The sequence below is a fragment of the Vigna umbellata genome, chromosome 7 (genome assembly GCF_029865625.1).
Source record: "Vigna umbellata cultivar VRB3 chromosome 7, Vumbellata_1.0, whole genome shotgun sequence".
Taxonomy (NCBI): Eukaryota; Viridiplantae; Streptophyta; class Magnoliopsida; order Fabales; family Fabaceae; genus Vigna; species Vigna umbellata.
This window is the reverse complement of record NC_142171.1, coordinates 27752366-27774531: the sequence shown is the minus strand read 5'-3', so window position 1 is coordinate 27774531 and position 22166 is coordinate 27752366. Positions and strand designations below refer to the sequence as shown.

At 34.0% G+C, this 22166-nt stretch overlaps 3 protein-coding genes, 1 long non-coding RNA gene and 1 pseudogene across 4 annotated transcripts; 4 read left to right on the top strand and 1 right to left on the bottom strand.

The window, feature by feature from the left end:
- Nucleotides 1-5190: 5190 nt before the first annotated feature.
- Nucleotides 5191-7939, top strand: LOC148195631 (TMV resistance protein N-like). Its single transcript, XM_088094113.1, has 4 exons — nt 5191-5765; nt 5866-6949; nt 7114-7389; nt 7520-7939. Exons 1-4 carry the CDS (start codon nt 5242-5244, stop codon nt 7868-7870), a joined length of 2235 nt encoding a protein of 744 aa, XP_087950239.1. The 5' UTR covers nt 5191-5241; the 3' UTR covers nt 7871-7939.
- Nucleotides 7940-9096: 1157 nt separating this feature from the next.
- Nucleotides 9097-9764, bottom strand: LOC148195630 (uncharacterized). The gene is made up of 2 exons (XR_015780544.1): nt 9679-9764; nt 9097-9594 (listed from the first exon to the last, which is right to left on the bottom strand). It is a non-coding gene; the product is annotated as an uncharacterized LOC148195630 (long non-coding RNA).
- A 1421-nt stretch (nt 9765-11185) lies between these two features.
- LOC124845897 (TMV resistance protein N-like) lies at nt 11186-16141 on the top strand. The gene is made up of 5 exons (XM_088094127.1): nt 11186-11791; nt 11895-12999; nt 13149-13439; nt 13556-14299; nt 15082-16141. The coding sequence occupies exons 1-5, from the start codon at nt 11280-11282 to the stop codon at nt 15442-15444; spliced, it is 3015 nt and encodes a 1004-aa protein (XP_087950253.1). The 5' UTR covers nt 11186-11279; the 3' UTR covers nt 15445-16141.
- On the top strand, nt 15573-16043 carry LOC148195629 (auxin response factor 22 pseudogene; annotated as a pseudogene).
- Nucleotides 16142-17038: 897 nt separating the features above from the next.
- On the top strand, nt 17039-20655 carry LOC124845898 (disease resistance protein RUN1-like). The gene is made up of 4 exons (XM_088094128.1): nt 17039-18384; nt 18488-19598; nt 19748-20038; nt 20171-20655. The coding sequence occupies exons 1-4, from the start codon at nt 17864-17866 to the stop codon at nt 20480-20482; spliced, it is 2235 nt and encodes a 744-aa protein (XP_087950254.1). The 5' UTR covers nt 17039-17863; the 3' UTR covers nt 20483-20655.
- Nucleotides 20656-22166: the final 1511 nt, after the last annotated feature.

Below are 22166 nucleotides of genomic sequence, written 5' to 3'. Positions count from 1 at the left end.
TCGGAGTACCAAGGAAAGAAAAAAAGCGAGAAAGAGAAAAACATTGTGAGGTAAACACTGAGTGTGCTTGAGTGTCTTGAGAAAAGGGAAAGATGGCTAAAGTAGTCAATGTAATGACCGTGCCATAATTGTCACAAAAGACCAATTATGATAATTGGTCTTTGAAGATGAAGGTTCAGCTAAGATCCCAAGACGAATGGGATATAGTGGAGACTGGGTATCAAGAACCCATGGAGGATGAAAACCAGACGGTGGCACATATTACCACATTGAAGAAGACATGAGTGAGAGATAGAACAACCTTGTACTTTTTATACAATTTGGTGGACAAGACAGTCTTCGAGAAGATAGCAAATGCGACATTTTGAAAAGAGACATGGGAGATTTTGGAAGTGGCATGCGGATAGGGAAATCGTATTAGACAAGTCTGACCATAAGGTTTAGAGGTGAGTTTGAATGTTTTAAGATGTAAGACAAAGAAATGATGGTCGAGTATATAGCTCAGGTAGTAAAGGTGGCAAATCAACTCAGTAGGAATGGAGAACAAATGCTAGCTACTCGGGTTGAGGAGAAAATCTTGAGATTACTTATAATTGATTTTGTGAGCATCATTTGTGCCCTAAAAGAGTCAAAGGATTTGTAAGTTCTCTCGATGAAAGAACTCTTTAGGTCATTGGAAGCCTACGAACGAAGTAGGAGAAAGATGTTGGAACCCTAAGATCAAGCACTACAGGCGCAACTTCAATTGAATGTAACACAGAATACTTATGGCTGAGGTCTAGAGGTAGAGGTCGTGACAGTAGAGGACGAAGAGGCTGAGGAGGTTGTGCTTGGGATGTTGTTGAAGTTGACGCAGATAAGGCGAGGTAGCATAATTGGCATGGTCGTGATCAAGGAAAGGCCATGACGGACAATCTAAATCAAGTATGGAATGCTTCAAGTGTATGAAACATGGCCACTATGCAAACAAATATAAATCAGGGAATTGTTATAATTGTGGTAAGGCCAACCACATCGCATGGTCTTATCATGTTGAAAAGAAAAAAGAGAAGAACCTTCTTACAAAAGAATATGAAAAAGAGATGGGGATAATTTTATTGTCAAAAAGCACTATCAATGTGCTACTATAAAGAAGATCCAAACTTAGGCCATTTTGTACCGAGCAAATGAAGGCCGAGGTGCTTGAGATCGAGCAGGAGACAACCGAGCTACTAAGTGTCGAGCTATTAAAAAGCTCGACAATGAGCTCGAAAATGAAAGAGGAGAGTTCAGAGTTGAAGGTGGAGGATTCAGATGTAGAGCCATGCTTGAAATCAAATGTTGAGAATATTTCTACCAATTCAATTTGGTATCTAGACACTAGGGCAAGCAATCATATATGTGGAGATGAAGTTTTCTTTGATGTACTCACAAAGGTGGACATCAATTTTGTGTCTTTCAGAGATGATTCCAAGGTAGTTGAGAAAGAGTGTGGAATAATCGAACACATACAGAAGGATGGGCAAGTTGGAGAAATTAAGGATGTTTACTATGTTCTCGACCTAAAAAGCAACATTTTAAGCATAGATCGAGTGCTATACTTGAAAGACAAATATGGTCATCTTGCAACATGGGTAGAAATGAAGAAAAATTGGATGTATAAACTGAAGTTTAAGATCTTACAAAAGTGATGCTTGAAGCTAAACATAAAAGATGAAAACATACAAAGTGGAACTTCCGATTTGGACACCTCAACTTTGGAAGCCTGGCCGAGCTATCAAAGAAGGAGTTAGTACTCGGACTACCCGATGTAGAGTTTGATAAGAAATTATGTGAAGAATGCGTATTCAGGAAACACTCTAGATCTAAGTTCCCAAACTTGGCTATGTACAAGTTAGAAAAGCAACTCAATCTTATTCACACAAACTTTTGTGGGCCAATTTCTCCTAGCTCATTCAGCGGTAAGAGGTATTTCATCTCCTTTATAGATGATTTCTCTAGAAAAGCCTAAGTATATTTCTTGTAAGAAAATTCAGAAGCAGTACAGTCATTTAAGATTCATTTGAAAGGACGCTTTTCCCTTCATTCAATTTTCCCTAAGAATTAAATAAGAAGACGGTAGTTAAACTATGAATAGAAGATGGTTTAATTCAGTTCAACAGAAATCAAAGTTTGGAAGAGAGAGATGAGGAATACTCTGATGAACTGGTATGAAGCTCACTGATTCAAAGAAGCACTGCTTATTAAAAATACAAGTTCAAAATGCATGATCTCATCAATTATTTAGCCACAGTTGTATCGGGCAAGTATTGTTATAGGTATGAAGTTCAAAAACCATGAGTGTCTTGATAATGTTCGCCATCTGTCTTGCAGCATCATAAATTTGATGTGATTTCAAGATGGCAGGGTTTACGAGCATTCATAGCATTGTCACACCACGACAATACCAACCAGTTGCCTTAAAAGAATTTCATTATCTATCTTATAATAAAATCAAGAGGTTACCTCATGACATGATGCAAGCTGTATAATGTCCAAACCTTGCTGCTATCATGTTGTTCATACCTACTGGAATTGCGTCAAGACATAGACAAATTGATTAATCTGCATCACATGGATCTATGTGAACCCAAGTTGAAGGAGAATTCCCACAAATGTAAGTTAAAATGTCTCAAAACTTTGACTTCCTTTGTTGTCAGAAAAAAGAAGGTAGATTAAAGGTTTAAGCATTGAAAATTTTGGACATCTACCAGGAAAGTTTTCCATATTAAACCTACGACATCTTGTAGATGCAATAAAGCTTTTCTAGGTAATTTAAAAAATTATGAGCTAATTGAGGAGTTAAAATTGCAACGGGCCTGCAAGATTCACGTGTTGAGAGAGAAATACTTTAGCAGTTGGAACCATAATCAAACTTAAAGCAACTAATCATAAAAGTTTATAGTGGCATCTTCCTTTTGCAACATGGTATTGCTTAGAATAAGTGATTGCGATCATTGTTGGTCACTTCCACACCACTTGGGCAATTACCTTCTTTCAAGCTACTATGGATTGCTAAGCTCAAATCGTTGAAGAAATTTGGAGTTGATTTCTATGGAAGAGGCTTTTCTTTTCAACCATTTGTAAGTCTGAAGGATCTAAAATTTGTGGAACTGTCTGTTGGAATATAAATTGATTTTGTATGTTGGGCCTAAAAGATAAAAGCCCAATATTAGCAAAGGCCCAAATAGCATTATAGAAAATCCTATCTAGAAGGATTCTAGAATGTTCCACAAAAATATCTAGAGATGCTTATCCATAAGATATCTCTAGATAAGTTTAGAATTATAGGAATGTTTTAGAAAGTTCTAGAGAATAAATTATAACCCTTAGATGAATGTTGTGGTGGCAAGATCCTAACCATTGGTTAAGGATGTGCCATTAGTATAAATAGGGGATGATTGTATCATTTGATAACAAGCCAAAAAAGGTTTAGAAGCACTCAATACAAGCCTTTCCTCTTCTCTCAAAATCTTCCAACCTCTCCCAATCTTAAACACTTCCTTCTAGCCTTTAAAGTTTTTCCCAACACTGTCATGCTGGGAGGAAAGGTTTTCTGCAAGTGATATAACTACAGAATTTATTTCTCATGAAGAGTTCTGTATATTCCGTTGTCCCAAACATAAAGGATACTTACCTAGCAACCTTCCGTCCTTAAAAAGACTCAGGGTAGTTGAATGTGACGTACTCGAGTTACAAAACTCAAATCAGGTGGATGACAGCAACCCTTTGGGGGTAACTAAGATTCTTCGGAAGAGTTCATCTCACTCTATATACACTTTTTGGTCCCCAGGTTTATTGTCATTACTCAACTCCTTTACTCTTGGGAATCACCATTTTCTAGAGCTATTTCTTAGGATTCCAACCAACTATAGTTGTCTTCAATTTTTGAATATCAAAACATTTCTATCTCTCAAGTGTTTGCCAGAACAGATTAACACCCTCACAGACCTTCAAGAATTGATTGTTTATGAGCTTCTATGTCTATAGTCATTTGCAGAAGACGGTTTGCCTTTCAATTTACGAAAAGTTGAGCTCTTTTATTGTTGGGCACTCACACTAGCATCCATCACTCAGTGGGGTACTCAGTTTCTTAAGTTTCTTTTAGATGTAAAAATTGGAGGAACGTTCTCGCATATGCCTTGATGGAAAAGCAATTGCTTCCAACTTCTCTTGTGTCATTGTGCATCAGAGACATTTCCTTCTTGAATGGTGTGGGACTTAAAATATCTCATCTCTCTTTAAAACCTAGAGATTCAAAATGTTTGAATCTTATGTTGTTGCCACAAAAGGAATTGATCCCTCTTTCTCTTTCAGTAATTAGCATAAGTGAATATACTATTACGAGAGAGCTATGAAAGGAATGGAGGGATGAGGCCTGGGATTTCCCATATTCCTTGTTTAAAGATCAATAAAGAAGAAATAATGTGGAAAACGTCAAAGGGTTTATCAGAATTTATAACTTGTCTTACTCATGATAAATCATGTTCCGTTTATTTTAATTAATTTTTGTTGTAGAAACTAGTGTAAGTTAATGTTCAGATTGCTCCTCTGTTTCTCAATAATGTGTTGTATTGCTGCTTGGTTTATACATTCACTCTTCAACCATAGATATCAGTTTCTTTGCATTGTGTTTTTAAATTGTCATTAGTTTTAGCAATGCTTAAAGATGGAGAATTCATTGATTTAAAATGATAAATTTTCATGACACAATTTCATAAGAAACGTAAACAAAATTATATAAAGTACCTAACAAACCTGAGGTAAACCTTCCATTAAAATTGTGTTAGAATGAAAGAATAAAGAAAGCGAAAAACTATGAATTCTACACATCTATGTTTTCCTTTAAAATCTTAATTAAATATTGTTTAAGTTTTTCCTTTTCTAAATCTTTTTAATAGTTTTGATAGACTATCATAATTTCTTTAAAAATCTTAATTAAACACCAGAAATATTTTCATAGAAAAAAAAACGTTATTTAAAACTTTTCTTTAAAATTGAAAGTGAATAATTGCAACTCTTAAAGTGTCTTTCTAAAAATTTAAAGCGCGGGTCTCCAAAAATTAAGTATGCATACCGAGATGGGTTCAGGAGGAAAAATATAAAATGGAATTTAGTAAAGTGACATTGGGTGAGTCATAACGCACTTCGAGACTACATCCAACACATATTAATCTTTAACATTATTGCTTTATCTTTGAAGAGTTGGCTTCAATTCCTTCTATGGAGTTTGCATCTTCTTCTTTATCATCATCATCATCTTCATCCTTCTTAACATCAGAACCCCATTTCATACACGATGTGTTCATCAACTTTGGTGGAGAAGAAATCGGTCGAAGGTTTGTTTCTCATCTCCACTCTGTCCTTTTACAAGCTCAAATCAAAACTTTTATTAGCCAGGAGAATCTGCATGACGGAATGAGGCTGGAAGAGCACATGCGAGCAATAGGACACACTAAGATTACAATAATCGTTTTCTCCAAATCATACACTGAATCTGCTTGCTCTCTTCTTGAGCTTGAAAAAATCATTGAATGCCACGAAACATTTGGCCAAATAGTTCTGCCCGTATTTTACGAGATTGACCCATTGGATGTACGTCATCAGAAGGATGATTTTGGGAAAGCGTTGGAAGAAACTGTATACAAAAGCTATTCAGGAGAACAACTGGAACACGCGTTGTCCAAGTGGAGCCGTGCACTCACCACAGCTGCAGTTATGACTGGTTGGGAGCTCAGAAATTTCAGGTAAACAAAATCCTTCGTACTTTCTTTGGTTTGAGAGTGAATGAAGCATAAGTTCAGGTTGTCATTTAATTTTGGTGACACATTATCATTCATCTTGAAGGCATGATGCTGCACTTGTAGACCGAATTGTTAGCCGCGTTAAGACATTACTGGACTACAAAGACTTCTTTATTACCGAATATCCTGTTGCATTATTAGAGTCCCGCGTGGAAGACATGATTAAATGTATTGAAAATCAATCCAGCAAAGTGTGTATGATAGGAATATGGGGAATGGGAGGATCAGGTAAAACAATCATAGCCAAAGCCATCTACAATCGAATTTATCGTGAATTCATTGGTAAGAGTTTTATGGAGAATATTGGTGATGAAAGGTATGTTGCTTTGCAAGAAAATCTTCTTTCTGATGTCTTAAAATCCAAGTTGGAGGTGGAAAGCGTTGGGATCGGAAGAATTATGATCGAGAATGGATTTTGTCAAAAGAAGTTGTTGATTGTGCTTGATGATGTAAATGAGTTTGGCCAATTAGAAAACCTATGCGGGTATCGTGAATGGTTCGGTCAAGGAACTGTGATAATCATTACAACTAGAGATATTAGCCTGCTGAACCGACTCGAAGTTAATTATATTTATAGAATGCATCTTCTGAACGAAAATGAGTCACTTGAGCTTTTCAGCTGGCATGCATTTAGAGAAGGAAAACCAAGAAAAGACTTTGATGAACTTGCAAGAAACGTAGTTGCTCATTGTAAAGGACTACCACTAGCTATTAAGGTCCTTGGTTCCTTTTTACATGATAGGAGAGAAGAAGTGTGGAAAAGTGCATTATCGAAACTAGAAAGAATTCCCATGTATCTAATGCAAGAGGTATTAAAATTAGGTCTTAACGATTTACATGATTGCGAAAAGGATATATTTCTGGATGTATGTTGTTTCTTTATTGGCAAAGAAAGAGACTATGTCACAGAGATATTAAATGGCTGTGGACTGCATGCTGATATTGTAATGACAATTCTCATAGTGCGTGGCCTCATAAAAGTTGAGAGGAACAACAAACTTCAAATGCTTCCTTTTTTACAACACATGGGAAGAGAAATTATTCGTCAAGAATGCCTAGAGAAACCGGGGAAAAGAAGTCGATTGTGGTTTGAGGAAGACGTAGTATATGCACTGAAAAAGAATACTGTAAGAACATTAATTATTTATATGATTTTGAAACTTCTTTTGAAAATGTTTTCTTTTTTAGTGTAATGAATGTTTTGTTAACTGTTAGACTCAATATTAAATATCAATAATCAACAATTACTTAAGGATTTCTCAATTGTTTATCTTTTCTATATTCATCACAGGGGACAGAAGCTATCGAGGGATTGTCCCTGAAACTGCATTCCAGCAGTAGAAATTGCTTGGAAGCTCATGCTTTCAAGAAAATGAAGAGGCTAAGACTGCTACAACTTGATAATGTACAACTTAGTGGAGATTATGGGCACATTTCTAAACAACTGAGATGGATTTGTTGGCGAGGGTTTCCTTATAAATGCATTCCAAACAACTTTCATTTGGAAAATGTGATTGCAATTGATCTCAAGCATAGTCGTCTCCAACTAGTTTGGGAACAACGCGTGGTATTAATTACATGCCCTTTTCTTTTAAAACTAATAGATTAATTACAATAAAAATAGAATAATTGGTTCTGTTTATAACTATTGCACTTTTTATTTTTCCTAATCTTTTGTCGAAAAACTATGGTTGCAGGTTTTAGAGCGGTTAAAATTCCTTAATCTTAGTCACTCCAAGTACTTGATAGAAACCCCTGACTTTTCAGGACTACCAAGTCTTGAACAGCTTATTCTAAAAGATTGCCCAAGTTTGTGTAAGGTACATCCATCTATTGGATATCTCTCCAATATACTAGTGATAAATTTGAAGGACTGTACAAGTCTAAGCTGTCTTCCAAGAGAGGTATATAAGTTGAGATCTTTAAAAACTCTAATCCTATCTGGTTGTTCGAAGCTTGGCCCTATAGATATATCACAAGTCATATCCTTGGTAACTATAATTGCTGAAAACACAATTGTGAATCAAGCTCCCTTTGATGAATTGTAAGCTAATGAATATCAGATATAAATCCCTACGAGAATTTGAAGGATTGTTGGTAAATATTTGTTGTTAGACTACACGTAGCATTTCTTTGTTGTTAGACTAATAACAATCAATCAGGAATCTCAATGTCTGTTTTTATTGCAAATATTATAAATAATTGGCCGTTTATATATATTGAGAATAATAACGATTACTTTTATTTCAACTCGTACATTCTTTCTCTTTCAGAATTTTATTTCCTCAGTTTTGTTTTCCTATCTAACATTATTCTGTAAAATATATTATTATGGAGCCTTTTTATTCAAATTAGTATGAACGAATATAAAAAATATATCATTATCAAGGCTTTTTATTGCACGTACATTACTTTGTTATTACTCCTTTCAAGAAGTCTTATAAATGTATTTTATAAGAATACCATCTGACGATTCCTCTCTATGTTTGCTTGGCCATTTAAAAAAATATTTTCCAAAAATGTCATTATTATCTCTTTTCCAATTCTTTATTTCTAGAGCTAATTTGTTCTTTCATCATTATTCGTTTTTACTACATGAACTTTTTTATCTGATCACATTGGTATATCTCTATATAAATGTTAATCCATACATAAGTAAGATAGGTGCTCTATACATTTATTTTGGTTTTAAAATTGGATACAGTTAACTTCTTCAACCATTAGCAATGCATGAATATCTCTATTGTTGATTGTAGGCGTTAAAAATTTTGCAATTGTTTTTAAAAGTAAAGTATACTCTCTCCATTTTTAAACTTTTAAAAATATTTAAAAATATATGAACTAAATTTTAAATGGTTTAAAATTATAGTTTAGTCTCTAACAATAAACAATTTAAAATTGATTAAAATCTTTTAACTTCAATTTTAAAAATATTTTAGATTTTAAAAAATATTTTAAATTAAAGTCATGTTACGGTAAGAGAATTTCTTCACATTAAAAATCTTATCATCATCTTGAGACGACTTACCCACTTTCGTTATTTCTTCTAAATCTATCCAATTTTAGTAATTTAAAAAAAAAATAAACCATTTTGATGTTTTGCAAACATATTCATATCTACGTGAAAGAAAAATTACGTATTAACCTTCATCCATTTGAATAAAGGAAATGCTTTTTTACTAAAGTTACACCGTCATTAAAAAAAATTAAATTTTGTATTTGTAAAGGACGAGACAGATTGAAAGAAAAATAATAGATGCAACGTGCGTCGATGTCAAAATAATAATAACCTTGAATAAATTAAGTGACCGATGAATAACTTCTTGTCCTTGTTTATCGTGACATGCACAAGTACTATAGCAGAAAAGACAACAAATTTTTAAAGGATAGGTTCAATATTTTGACAAGACAGACTAAAAAAGTAGTCTCAACAAACACTGATATGCATACTACTATATTTACACAATACATGACATCAAACACATATATACACTTAATAAGATGGTGTTCAAGAGTCAGTACGCCATGAAACAGAAAACACAAGTAAAACAAACAACTTCGGCCACGCTTGCAGAATTCAACATCCTGCTGCATTGCTGAACAGATAAAACTACTACATGAACTTAATTTCTGACATAATATTTCGTTAATCTACCTTGTAAGCCCAACCATGTTTGTCCAAGAATGCCTGAACCGCTTCCTTAATGGCCAAGTTTGGCACTAACTGTGATTGATCAAGTGGTTCCCGCGTGATTGGGTCGAATTTACCCACCTGTATAAGAAAGTTGAAGGATTGCACATGGGGTTCATTGAAATGGAAAACATTCTATAAGAAGAAACAAGAAAATCAGGTTACCTTCTGAAGGTGTTCAAGAATCACTGCTCTCTCATATGTAAGCCCACTCAGAGTGATTACAGGATCATGAAAAATGTCGAGTGTGAAAAATTTTATTACATTTCTTGACTTTAGGTATGCAAAAACTAAAGTCAAAGATGTATATGGCCTTAGTTATTTAGCAATCGAGGCCAAATACCCTTTCTCAAATAATATATTGAAATAAATAGCGAGGGTTTTGAAAAATTATGAAAATTTTAGCATAAATTTTGGCCATTATTTTCTAATAACTGAAGCCATATATGTATATGGGTTAGGTTATTTCAAAACTGAAGCCAAATCTTCTCTCCTAGAATAAATAATTAAAAGTAGCATAATTTTAAAAAATTTACACACCTTTTAACTCCAGTTCTGTAATAACCGAATCCAAAAGGGGTATATGGATTCGATTCCTTTGCAATTGAGGCCTATAATTTTACAAAATTTTTAAAATTGCCACTACGTTTTATATGCTTTTTTTCATTCAAAACTGAAGCATATTACCCAAATTAAAAAGCTAAATATGTACTAGTGATTAGAGCTATCAAAACGAACAACTCAGCTCGGCCCAACCTAGCTCACCACGAGTTGCTCACTTAATGAACCAACCCAACTCAACTCACTTGTTAGTAAACTCAAAAAAATTGAGTCCGACCAAACTGACCATGAGTTAGTGAGTTAAACGGTTGGCTAACTTATTTACAGTGAATTATAACCTTTTGTTTTTCAATTTAACTTTTTAATATGTAACCAAAATTTAAAAAAGTACACACGTATTTTAAAATTGGTTTTATTTCTCGTTTTAGATAATAAATAAATCATTCATCCCAAAAATTAAATAATAATATTAAATAAAATATAAATAATCTCAAAAGTCAATGGAAAATATTCATCTTAAAACTTAAACTTCAATGGAATGCAAGTATAAAGGTAGAGAGGGAATAAAGTGTAACGAGGGTGACTCTCCCTCTTGCAATTTTTCTTTTTTTAAAAGTTTGTATGTTTTGTGCTCGACTGTTAAGTTAGGAGTGAAGTAAGTTTTATTTTATTTTTTTTTTATCATGAGTTTAACTTTGGTGAGTGAAGTTGTTAATGGACCAAATTTATTTTTCGCATGCATTGAAATCTTTTAGAACAAAGTTATTTTAAATTTTTTTGAAATCCGAAGTGAATAACTGCAACCCTTAAAGTGTCTTAAATTCAACGAGAAGGTGGCAAATGAAGTATCCTCACTGAGGTGTGTCCAGGAAGAAAGTATAAAACATGTATGGAATTTAATGCACAGTCATTCATTATTAGTGGTTCGTAACGCACTTCGAGGACTACAAATAAATGGAGTCTATTATTTTTCACCAACTATTTTTCCTTCCTAAGGAAAGAAAATCTGAAGGCTCTATATCATATTTTCAACTTTTTTTATTATCATTTTCTATTTTATTGCAACCGGTGATTCTTCAACAAATTTTAAATTTTGATGCAAAATATATAATATTATATCCACAAATTTCTGATCAGACTCTAGTATGAGATGACATCTTTAACATTAGTGCTTTACCTTTGAAGAGTTGACCTCAATTCCTTGGATGGAGTTCGCTTCTTCTTCATCATCTTCATCCTTCCTAAAATCAGAACCCCATTTCATATACGATGTATTCATTAACTTTGGGGGAGAAGACATCGGTAGGAAGTTGGTTTCTCATCTCCACTCTGTCCTTTTACAAGCTCAAGTCAAAACTTTGGTTAACGAGGAGAATCTGCAGGAGGGAATGAAGCTGGAAGAACACATGGGAGCAATAGCAGTCTCTAAGATTGCAATAATCGTTTTTTCCAAAACATACACTGAATCCACATGCTGTCTTCTTGAGCTTGAAAAGATTATTGAATGCCTCGAAACTTTTGGCCAAGTAGTTCTGTCCGTATTTTACGAGATTGAACCATTGGATGTACGTGATCAGAAAGATGATTTTGGCAAAGCGTTGGAAGAAACTGCAAAAAAAAGCTATTTAGGAGAACAACTGGAACATGCGTTGTCCAGGTGGAGACGTGCACTCACCACAGCTGCAAGTATGACTAGTTGGGATGTCAGAGATTTCAGGTAAACAAATGAATCCTTCCTACTTTCTTTCGTCTGAGACTGAATGAAGCATATGTTAAGGTTGAGATTTAATTTTAGTAACACATTATCATTCCTCTTGAAGGGATGATGCTGAACTTGTGGAGGTAATTGTTAGGCACGTTCAGACATTACTGGACTATAAAGACTTGTTTATTACCGAATTTCCTGTTGGATTAGAGTCCCGCGTGGAAAAGGTTATTGGATGTATTCAAAATCATGACACCAAAGTCTGTATAATAGGGATATGGGGAATGGTAGGAACGGGTAAAACTACCATAGCCAAAGCCATCTACAATCGTATATATCGTCTATTCATTGGTAAGAGTTTTATTGAAACTATTAGAGAGTTTTGGTGTCTATTATATAGAACATATGTTGATTTGCAAGAACATCTTCTTGATGATGTCCTTAAATACAAGTTTGAGTTGGAAAACGACGAGATGGGAAGAACCATGATCAAGACTAAATTCTCCCGAAAAAAGTTACTCATTGTGCTTGATGATGTGAGTGAGTTTGGCCAACTAGAAAACCTATGCGGGAATCGCGAATGGTTTGGTAGGGGAACTGTGATAATCATTACAACTAGAGATGCTAAAATGCTAAACAGACTGAAAGTTAATTATGTTTATAAAATGGATGCTATGAACAAAAATGATTCCCTTGAGCTTTTAAGTTGGCATGCCTTTGGAGAAGCAAAACCAAGAAAAGAATTGAATGAAATTGCAAGGAACATGGTTGCTAATTGTGGAGGACTACCACTAGCCCTTAAGGTCCTCGGTGGATGGACAATGCAAATTCCCTATGTTCAAGTTCAAGAATGGAAATATGTATCGTTACGACTGCCAAATGCCTTTGCTCGAGTTAGAGAGAAATTGAAAATAAGTTTTGACGGTTTAGGTGACATGGAAAAAGATATATTTCTTGATGTATGTTGTTTCTTTATTGGTAAAGAGAGAGGCTATGTCACAGAGATACTAAATGGCTGTGGACTACATGCTGATATTGGAATAACAGTTCTCATAGAACGTGACTTCATAAAAGTTGAAAGGAACAACAAACTTGAAATGCATCCTTTGTTACGAGACATGGGAAGAGAAATTACTCGTCGGGATTGGCCACAGGAACCGGGAAAAAGGAGTCGATTATGGTTTCATGAAGATGTAAAAGATATCCTGAAAACAAAGAGTGTAAGAACATTCTTTATATGATTTTGAAAGTGTTTTCTTTTTCAGTGGGATGCATGTGTTGTTAACATTTTAGACTCAGCATTAAGTATCAATGATTAACTGATATTGAGAAATTTCTTAATTGTATCTCTTTGATATATTCATCACAGGGAACAAAAGCTACGCAGGGATTGTCCCTGAAACTGCATTCAACCAGCAGAGCTTGCTTTGAAGCTCAAGCTTTCAAAAATATGAAGAGTTTAAGATTGCTACAACTGGATCATGTACAACTTACTGGAGACTATGGCTATCTTTCTAAACAACTCAGATGGATTTGTTGGAAAGGGTTTCCTTCTAAATACATTCCAAACACCTTTTGTATGGAAAGTGTGGTTGCAATGGATTTAAAGCATAGTCATCTTCAACTCCTCTGGAAGCAACCACTCTCGAACCAACCCCAGGTATTCATTACATTCCCTTTTCTTTAAATACTCACAGGTTAATTAAAATAGAATAGTATCATTGCATTTTTTTTTTATTTTCTTCTCTAACCTTCTGTAAAAAACTATCTTTATAGGTTTTAGAGCGGTTAAAATTCCTTAATCTTAGTCACTCCAAGTACTTGAGAGAAACACCTGACTTTTCAATACTACCAAGTCTTGAACAGCTCATTTTAAAAGATTGTCGAAGTTTGTGCAACGTACACCCATCCATTGGAGATCTCTGCAATCTGTTTCTGATAAATTTGAAGGACTGCACAAGTCTAAGTTGTCTCCCAAGAGAAGTATATAAGCTGAAATCCTTAAGAACTTTCATTCTCTCTGGTTGTTTCAAGATTTTCATATTGGAAGAAGATATAGTGCAGTTGGAATCCTTGATAACTCTAGTTACTGAAAATACAGTTGCTGAAAGTACGGCTGTGAAACAATTGCCCTGTTCAATTGTAAGCTCAAAAAGCATTGGATATATATCTCTACGTGGATTTGAAGCATCGTCACATAATATTTTTCCTTCAATCATTCGGTCTTGGATGTCACCAATTGTGAATCCACAATCTTATATTAGCCCGTATTGCATGGATATGGAGAATAATAATGAGCGCGACCTTGCCCCATTGCTCAGCGTCCTTGCAAATATTCGAACTGTTCTGGTTCAATGTGACACGGAGGTTCAACTATCAAAGCAAGTAAAGAAAATTCTTGTCGAATGCAGTGTAAATTTTACGGAGTCAAGAATTTCAAAGCGTCATTTGAGGTTTTCTTTGAATTGTGTTGGAAGTTACAATGATTTCTTCAACACTCTCAGCAATAGCGTTTCTGAGGTTCTTTCTCTAGCTCTGGCCTTTTGTGCATACCTTCATCATTTACTTTAGATATTAGCTAAGACAACAGGAAATGATAATACACTATGCAAAGGAAACTACAGACCTTACCTCTCTCCAACTGTTGTTTCTATAATTTCAATGCTTCATTTAAAAAATACCTGACTTTAATGATGAACGAGACAAATGATCATGCTACACTTGAATTGTGTTTGTTAGATTCCCATTAAGAACAATGATATAGTGGAAATATAAGTTGAAAGGGCCGTAAACAAAAATGTACAGCAAAATTATGAACAATTTGGTTAAATTTGATTTGTGTTTACATTGCAACTTGATTAAAAAGCCTATTTTTGTGTTTTCCATGCTTATCGAGACTGGGACTAATAGAAATGGTTGGGACAATAAATATTTTTAATTTTTTTGTAATGATAAAATAATGATTGTAGTTCATCATTTACTTTGTTCACTTGAATAGATTTGGGGAAGAGTGGTTGAATGGATTTGAGAGGATTTCAAGGTAATTTTTTTGTTGTTTATTTGAGTGGATTTAAAGGTAAATGAGAGTGAATTTGGAAGTAAATTTTTTTAATCTGTCACATCAATCAAATCTTACACTAATTCTCACAAATTTTACTTCCAAATCCACTCAAATAAACAACAAAAAAATTTACCTTCAAATCCTCTCAAATTCATTCAATCACTCTTCTTCAAATCCATTCAAGTGAACAACTTAAAGAGCAAAACTTATACATGACTAAGCCTTTGATCTACTGGTACAGGGATTGGCAAGCAGTGAGTCTTATGATTTTTCTCTTCCAGGTGACAACTATCCTTACTGGTTGGTCCATATGGGTGAGGGACATTCTGTTTCTTTCACTGTGCCTCAGAATAGTGACATGAAGAGAATGATTATATGTGTTGTTTATTTATCAACCCCTGGAATCATGGCTACTGAATGTCTAAGAAGTGTCTTAATTGTTAATTACACAAAGTGCAAATTACAGATACACAAACATGGCTCAGTAATTTCCATTAACGATGATGATTGGCATGGCATAATGGCAAATTTAGGATCAGGAGAGAAGGTGGAGATTTTTTTGACTTTTGATCATGGACTGGTCCGTCTGTATGATATGTGGTGAATCAAATTTTGAAATAAAGCCTTGCAAGCCAAAGGAAAATACCTTAAAGAAATTCATTAAAAACATGGTAATGTGTGACTTCCGGTAAATTAATGTTCTTCTTTTAGAACATAACATGTCCCCTAGTTATGAGGTCTGAGAATGGAGAGTTGTGTGTTGGGATTCGGAGGGCAAAGAAGGGAATCGGGTTTGAGGTTTGGAACTCTACTTCTGGTTCAGGGTCTGGAAGTATCGGTGGAAGTGGGAATTGTGGGATTGGTCCTTATGGGCCTTTCCTTTTTTTCTTGAGAGAGGAGAACAAGAGCTTAAGGAATGGTGGCGGCGGTGGTGGTGGTGGGAATTTGAGTGGCAGGGCCAAAGTGAGGCCTGAGGCTGTTGTTGAAGTAGTGACCCTGGCTGCTGCTAACAAACCTTTTGAGGTTGTTTATTATCCAAGAGCCAGTACTCCTGAGTTTTGCATTAAGGCTTCTTCTGTAAGGGCTGCTATGAGAATTCAGTGGTGTTCTGGGATGAGGTTCAAGATGGCCTTTAAGACTGAGGATGCTTCCAGAATAAGCTGGTTCATGGGAACCATTGCTTCTGTTCAGACTCTTATGTGACTGTTTTTTTTTCTTTTTATTGCTTGGTATGTGACTGTGTGATTGTAAGCAAATATGTTTGGTTCTGATGTTAATCCACCTATAACATTCTGTGTTTTCGCATGAGATTTCTCATGGACGTTCCTAGGCTTAAATTGCAGTTACTTAGTATGCCTATGGAGGCAATCTGGAAACATAAGTTGTGTTCCTTGAAGGTGTGTTTGCCTACTATAGTAGTGGAATTTCTCATATGATGGCTTCTGGAATTGATTAGCTGAGTAGACACTGATTTTGGTGATGAGACAAAAGGGACTGGAAACACCATAAGCCTGGGGGAATATACTGCCTCGGTTCCCCTGAACCGAGGCATAAAGTCTTACAGAAAAGAAAAATTAAAAAGAAAAACAAAAACTTTACTACTTCGGTTAATGTTGAACCGAGGCGAAATCCTGTCATTTTATGCCTCAGTTCTCAACCGAGACCAAAAGTAGCAGACTTTTGGTCTCGTCTGGATATGCCTCGGTTCGGGAACCGCTGCCTATAGACAAAAATAACCGCTGTCGTTTCCCCTGTCTGTACTAATGAGCCATAGTGACTCTTCAACAATGACATCTTTATCCGTTGGATGTCGACAATACATTCTTCAAAGTCGATTTGCAATAAGAGATTTATGCAAAGCAACCTCCTAAATTTATTGCTCAGGGGAATCTTCTAAGTTGGTATTTCATCTTTTATGTTGTCTTCACAAATAATTAACTATTTGTCTTCCCAAATAATTTCTATGTGCATCATAGACATTTCTTTCTTGAATTGTATGGAACTTAAACATCTCACCTATCTTTAAAATCTACTGATTGCAAACTGTTTGAACCTTAAGTTGTTGCCACAAAAGGAATTGATCCCTCTCTCTCTCTTTCTGCAATTAGCATAAGTGAATATCCTCTGTTACAAGAGAGTTGTATGAAAGGAATGGAGGGATGAACCTGGCCTAGGATATCCCACATTCCTTGTTTAAAGATCAATAAAGAAGAAATAATAATGTCAACAACGACAAAGACTTTATCAGAATTTATAACTTATCTTACTCATGATAAATCATGTTTCATTTATTTTAATTAAATTTTGTTGTTGAAACTAGTGTAAGTTAATGTTCAGTCTACTCCTCTGTATCTCAATGATGTGTTTTATTGCTGCTCGGTTTATACATTCACTGTTTAGATTTCAGTTTCTTTGCATTGTGCTTTTAAATAGTCATTAATTCTAGCAATGCTTAAAGATAAAGAATTCATTCATTTAAAATGGCTTTTTTGGGTAGAAGTTTATCATCTAACAGAGATATTTTTTTTTTCACGTAATTAAGGAAATGGTAAACTCCTTGTCACAGCATCACAAGAAAGGTAAACAAAAATTATAAAAAATGACCTAACAAACAAGAGGTAAACCTTCCATTAAAAATTTAAGATGTCTTCTGGAAATATATTTTTGCTTGACATAAGCACTTTAATCTATTAAACCAATTTTCAGTGGTAGCCATCCTTTTTGTGTTAGAATGAAAGAATAAAAAAAGCGAAAAACTACGAATTCCACGCAAGATATATTGTTTTTCTTTAAAATATTAATTAAATATAATTTAACTTTGTCGTTTTCTAAATGTTTTTAATAGTTTTAATAGAATACCATAATTTCTTTAATTGATCACCGTATATATTTTAGTAAAAAAAAGGAATTTGAAATTTTTCTTTGAAAGTGTATATGGACGAGTCATCACACACTTCGAGACTAGATGTAAAACATATTAATCTTTATTGCTTTATCTTTGAAGAGTGGACTTAACTTCATCTATGGAGTTTGCATCTTCTTCTTTATCATCATCATCTTCATCCTTCTTAACATCAGAACCCCATTTCATACACGATGTGTTCATCAACTTTGGTGGAGAAGACATCGGTAGAAGGTTTGTTTCTCATCTCCATTCTGTCCTTTTACAATCTCAAGTCAAAACTTTTATTAGCCAGGAGAATCTGCATGAGGGAATGAAGCTGGAAGAGCACATGCGAGCAATAGGACACACTAAGATTACAATAATTGTTTTCTCTAAATCATACGCTGAATCTGCTTGCTGTCTTCTTGAGCTTGAAAAAATCATTGAATGCCACGAAACATTTGGCCAAATAGTTCTGCCCGTATTTTACGAGATTGGCCAATTGGATGTACGTCATCAGAAGAATGATTTTGGAAAAGCGTTGGAAGACACTGCACACAGAAGCTATTCAGGAGAACAACTGCAACATGCGCGGTCCACGTGGAGCAGTGCACTCAATAGAGTTGCAGGTATGACTGGTTGGGATGACAGAGATTTTAGGTAAACAAATGAATCCTTCCTACTTTCTTTGGTTTGAACCTGAATGAAGCATATGTTAAGGTTTTGTTTTAATTTTGGTAACACTTTATCATTCATCTTGAAGGCATGATGCAGAACTTGTAGAGCGAATTGTTAGCCGCGTTAAGACATTACTGGACTATAAAGACTTGTTTATTACCGAATATCCTGTTGGATTAGAGTCCCGCGTGGAAGACGTGATTAAATGTATTCAAAATCAATCCACCAAAGTGTATATGATAGGAATATTGGGAAAGAGAGGGTCGGGTAAAACAACCATAGCCAAAGCCATCTACAATCGAATTTATCGTGAATTCATTGCTAAGAGTTTTATTGAGAATATTACTTATGCTTGGCATGCAGAAAATAAAGATGAAAGGTATGTTGCTTTGCAAGAAAATCTTCTTTCTGATTTCCTAAAATTCAAGTTGGAGGTAAAACGCGTTGGGATGGGAAGAACTATGATCGAGAATAGTTTTTCTCGAAAAAAGTTGCTCCTTGTGCTTGATGACGTGAATCAAATTGGCCAATTAGAAAACCTATGGGGGAGTCTTCGATGGTTCGGTCAAGGAACTGTGATAATCATTACAACTAGAAATGCTAGCCTGCTGAACCGACTCAAAGTTAATTATGTTCATGAAACGCATCGTTTGAACGAAAATGAGTCACTTGAGCTTTTTAGTTGGCATGCCTTTAGAAAAGTAAAACCAAGAAAAAAAAGGAGTGAACTCGCAAGATTCGTCGTATTTTATTGTGGAGGACTACCTCTAGCTCTTCAGTTACTTGGTTCCTGTTTATGTGATAGGACAATAGAAGTGTGGGAAAGTGTATTGTTGAAACTAAAAGGAATTCTCCCGAATGAACAACTTCTGAACTTATTATTAAAAATAAGTTTTGATAATTTACGTGATACGGAAAAGGATATATTTCTGGATGTATGTTGTTTCTTTATTGGCAAAGAAAGAGACTATGTGACAGAGATATTAAATGGCTGTGGACTACATGCTGATATTGGAATAACAGTTCTCATAGAGCGTGGCCTCATAAAAGTTGAAAGGAACAACAAATTTCAAATGCATCCTTTGTTACAAGAGATGGCAAGAGAAATTATTCGTCAAGAATGCCCAGAGGAACCGGGGGAAAGGAGTCGATTGTGGTTGCAGGATAACGTACAATATGTACTGAAAGAGAATACTGTAAGAACATTATTTATACAATTTTGAAAGTGTTTTCTTTATTAGTGTAATGCATGTGTTATTAACTTGTTAAACTCAACATTAAGTATCAATAATCAACAATTATTTATGGATTTCTCAGTTGTTTATCTTTGCTATATTCATCACAGGGGACAGAAGCTATCGAGGGATTGTCCCTGAAACTGCATTCAACAACTACAGATTGCTTCAAAGCTCATGCTTTTAAGAAAATGAAGAGACTGAGACTGCTACAACTTTATAATGTTCAACTTACTGAAGAGTATGGGAACATTTTTGAACAACTGAGATGGATTTGTTGGCGAGGGTTTCCATATAAACACATTCCAAGCAACTTTCAATTGCAAAATGTAATTGCAATGGATTTAAAGTATAGTCATCTTCAACTCCTCTGGAAACAATCACTCTGGAAGCAACCCCAGGTATTCTTTACGCCCTTTTTTTTTTAAAACTCCTGGGTTTATTAAGATAGAAATAGTATTATTGGTTCCAGTTCTAACTATTGCATTCTTTTTACATTTACTTCCCTAATCTTCTGTAAACTATTTTTGTAGGTTTTAGAGCGGTTAAAATTCCTTAATCTCAGTCACTCCAAATACTTGAAAGAAACACCAGACTTTTCGAGACTACCAAGTCTTGAACAGCTCATTCTAAAAGATTGTCCAAGTTTGCTCAAGGTACACCAATCTATTGGTGATCTCTCCAATATACTAGTGATAAATTTGAAGGATTGCACAAGTCTAAGATATCTCCCAAGAGAGATATATAAGTTGACATCTTTAAAAACTCTCGTCCTATCTGGTTGTTCGAAGCTTGGCTCTATAGATATAACACAGGTGAAATCCTTGGTAACTATAATTACTTAAAACACAACTGTGAAACAAGCCCTTTGATGAATTGTAAAGCTAAAAGAATATCAGATATAAATCCCAACGTGAATTGAAGGATTTTTGGTAAATATTTGTTGTTAGACTAGTAGCATTCATTTGTTGTTTGACTAAACTTTAGGAGAATAATAACAATCAATTTGGAATCTCAATTTCTTTTTCTTACTGCAAGTATTATAAATAATTGGCGATTCGTATATATTGAGAATAATAACGTTTACTTTCAAATTGGATATCTCTATACATTAATTTTGGTTTTAAAATTGGATACAGTTAACTTTTTCAACCATTAGCAATGCATGAATATCTCTATTGTTGATTGTAGACGTTAAATTTTTGCAATTTCTTTTAAAAGTAGAGTATACTCTCTCCATTTTTTAAATTATAAAAATGTTTAAAAATATATGAACTAAATTTTAAGTTGTTTAAAATTATAGTTTAGTCTCTAACAATAAACCCTTTAAGTTGTTTCAAATTATGGGACTAAAATTTTATTTTTTTAAAAGTTAAAGTTAGTTTTTTTCAATTATATAGACTAAATTATGAAAAAGTTATAAGAAAATTATAAAAGATAAATTATATATGTTTCCTATAACTAATCATAAGAACTAATAATTAAAAGTTAAGAAATTATGTTGACCACAACAATTTAAATTCATTAAATGTACTTTAGTCTATGACAATAATCTATCTTGACTAGTTGATAAGGACAAAATTGCCCAAGTCAATAAAACTATTATAGAGATTAAGTATTAGATGGAATAATAATTATTTTATATTCTTAAGTGAAATCATCTATTCATCTTAAAAGGAGAACTTATGCAAACCATACAAAAGGTTTTGGTAAGAAGAAACCAAACTCCATAATGTTCATCACTACCTTCAGAAGGAAAAATAAGTTTCTTTGTGTGAAAAAAAAAAAGCCCTAAAATACAAAAAACAATTCGTGCAAAGAAAGGAAATATACAAAAGACCTAAAGAAATGCAGTTCAAAATGAAGGACACATACAATAATGAGTTATCAATGTTCCTTGTTGATGATTCTATAAAAAAAGAAAGAGCACAATGTTTCAACGTAGATCAAGATCGCTATAAGAGACTATAGTTAAATGAAAAAGAATAAAAGATTAAAATAGAGAAAAAGGAAAAAGAGAAAAAAATTTAAAAATCTGAGAATGAAATTGAAAATTTTGTTTAATATTGTTATATATATTAACATTATAATAATTAAAGAAAGTAGAAGCTGAAAGAGATTGCTTGCTTCCCAGGATGAAAAAACATGATAAAAACGGGACATTGTGCCCCAATTTTTTAAACATAACTTTAATATTTTCTTCCTATTCTTCCATTTATGGCATATGAGTGCATGATACGAGAACAATGATTTCAAGGAGTTATTTATGAATATGAAAAGATAACAAAAGGTAAAATAAAAACAGGATACAAGACCATTTTTTTTATTTTGATAACTATCAAACACGGCAAATGGTGCAATGTTTTTTTCAATCATCGAAATAAGAAAATTTTCAAAAAGATCACAAAATTATATAAATTATATAAGATGACATAATTTTATTTTAAAGAAATAATACCAAAATAATACAACTTTAATTCAAAATATTTTTAAAATTAAAGACAAGTTAACGACTGCGTTTCAAAAAAA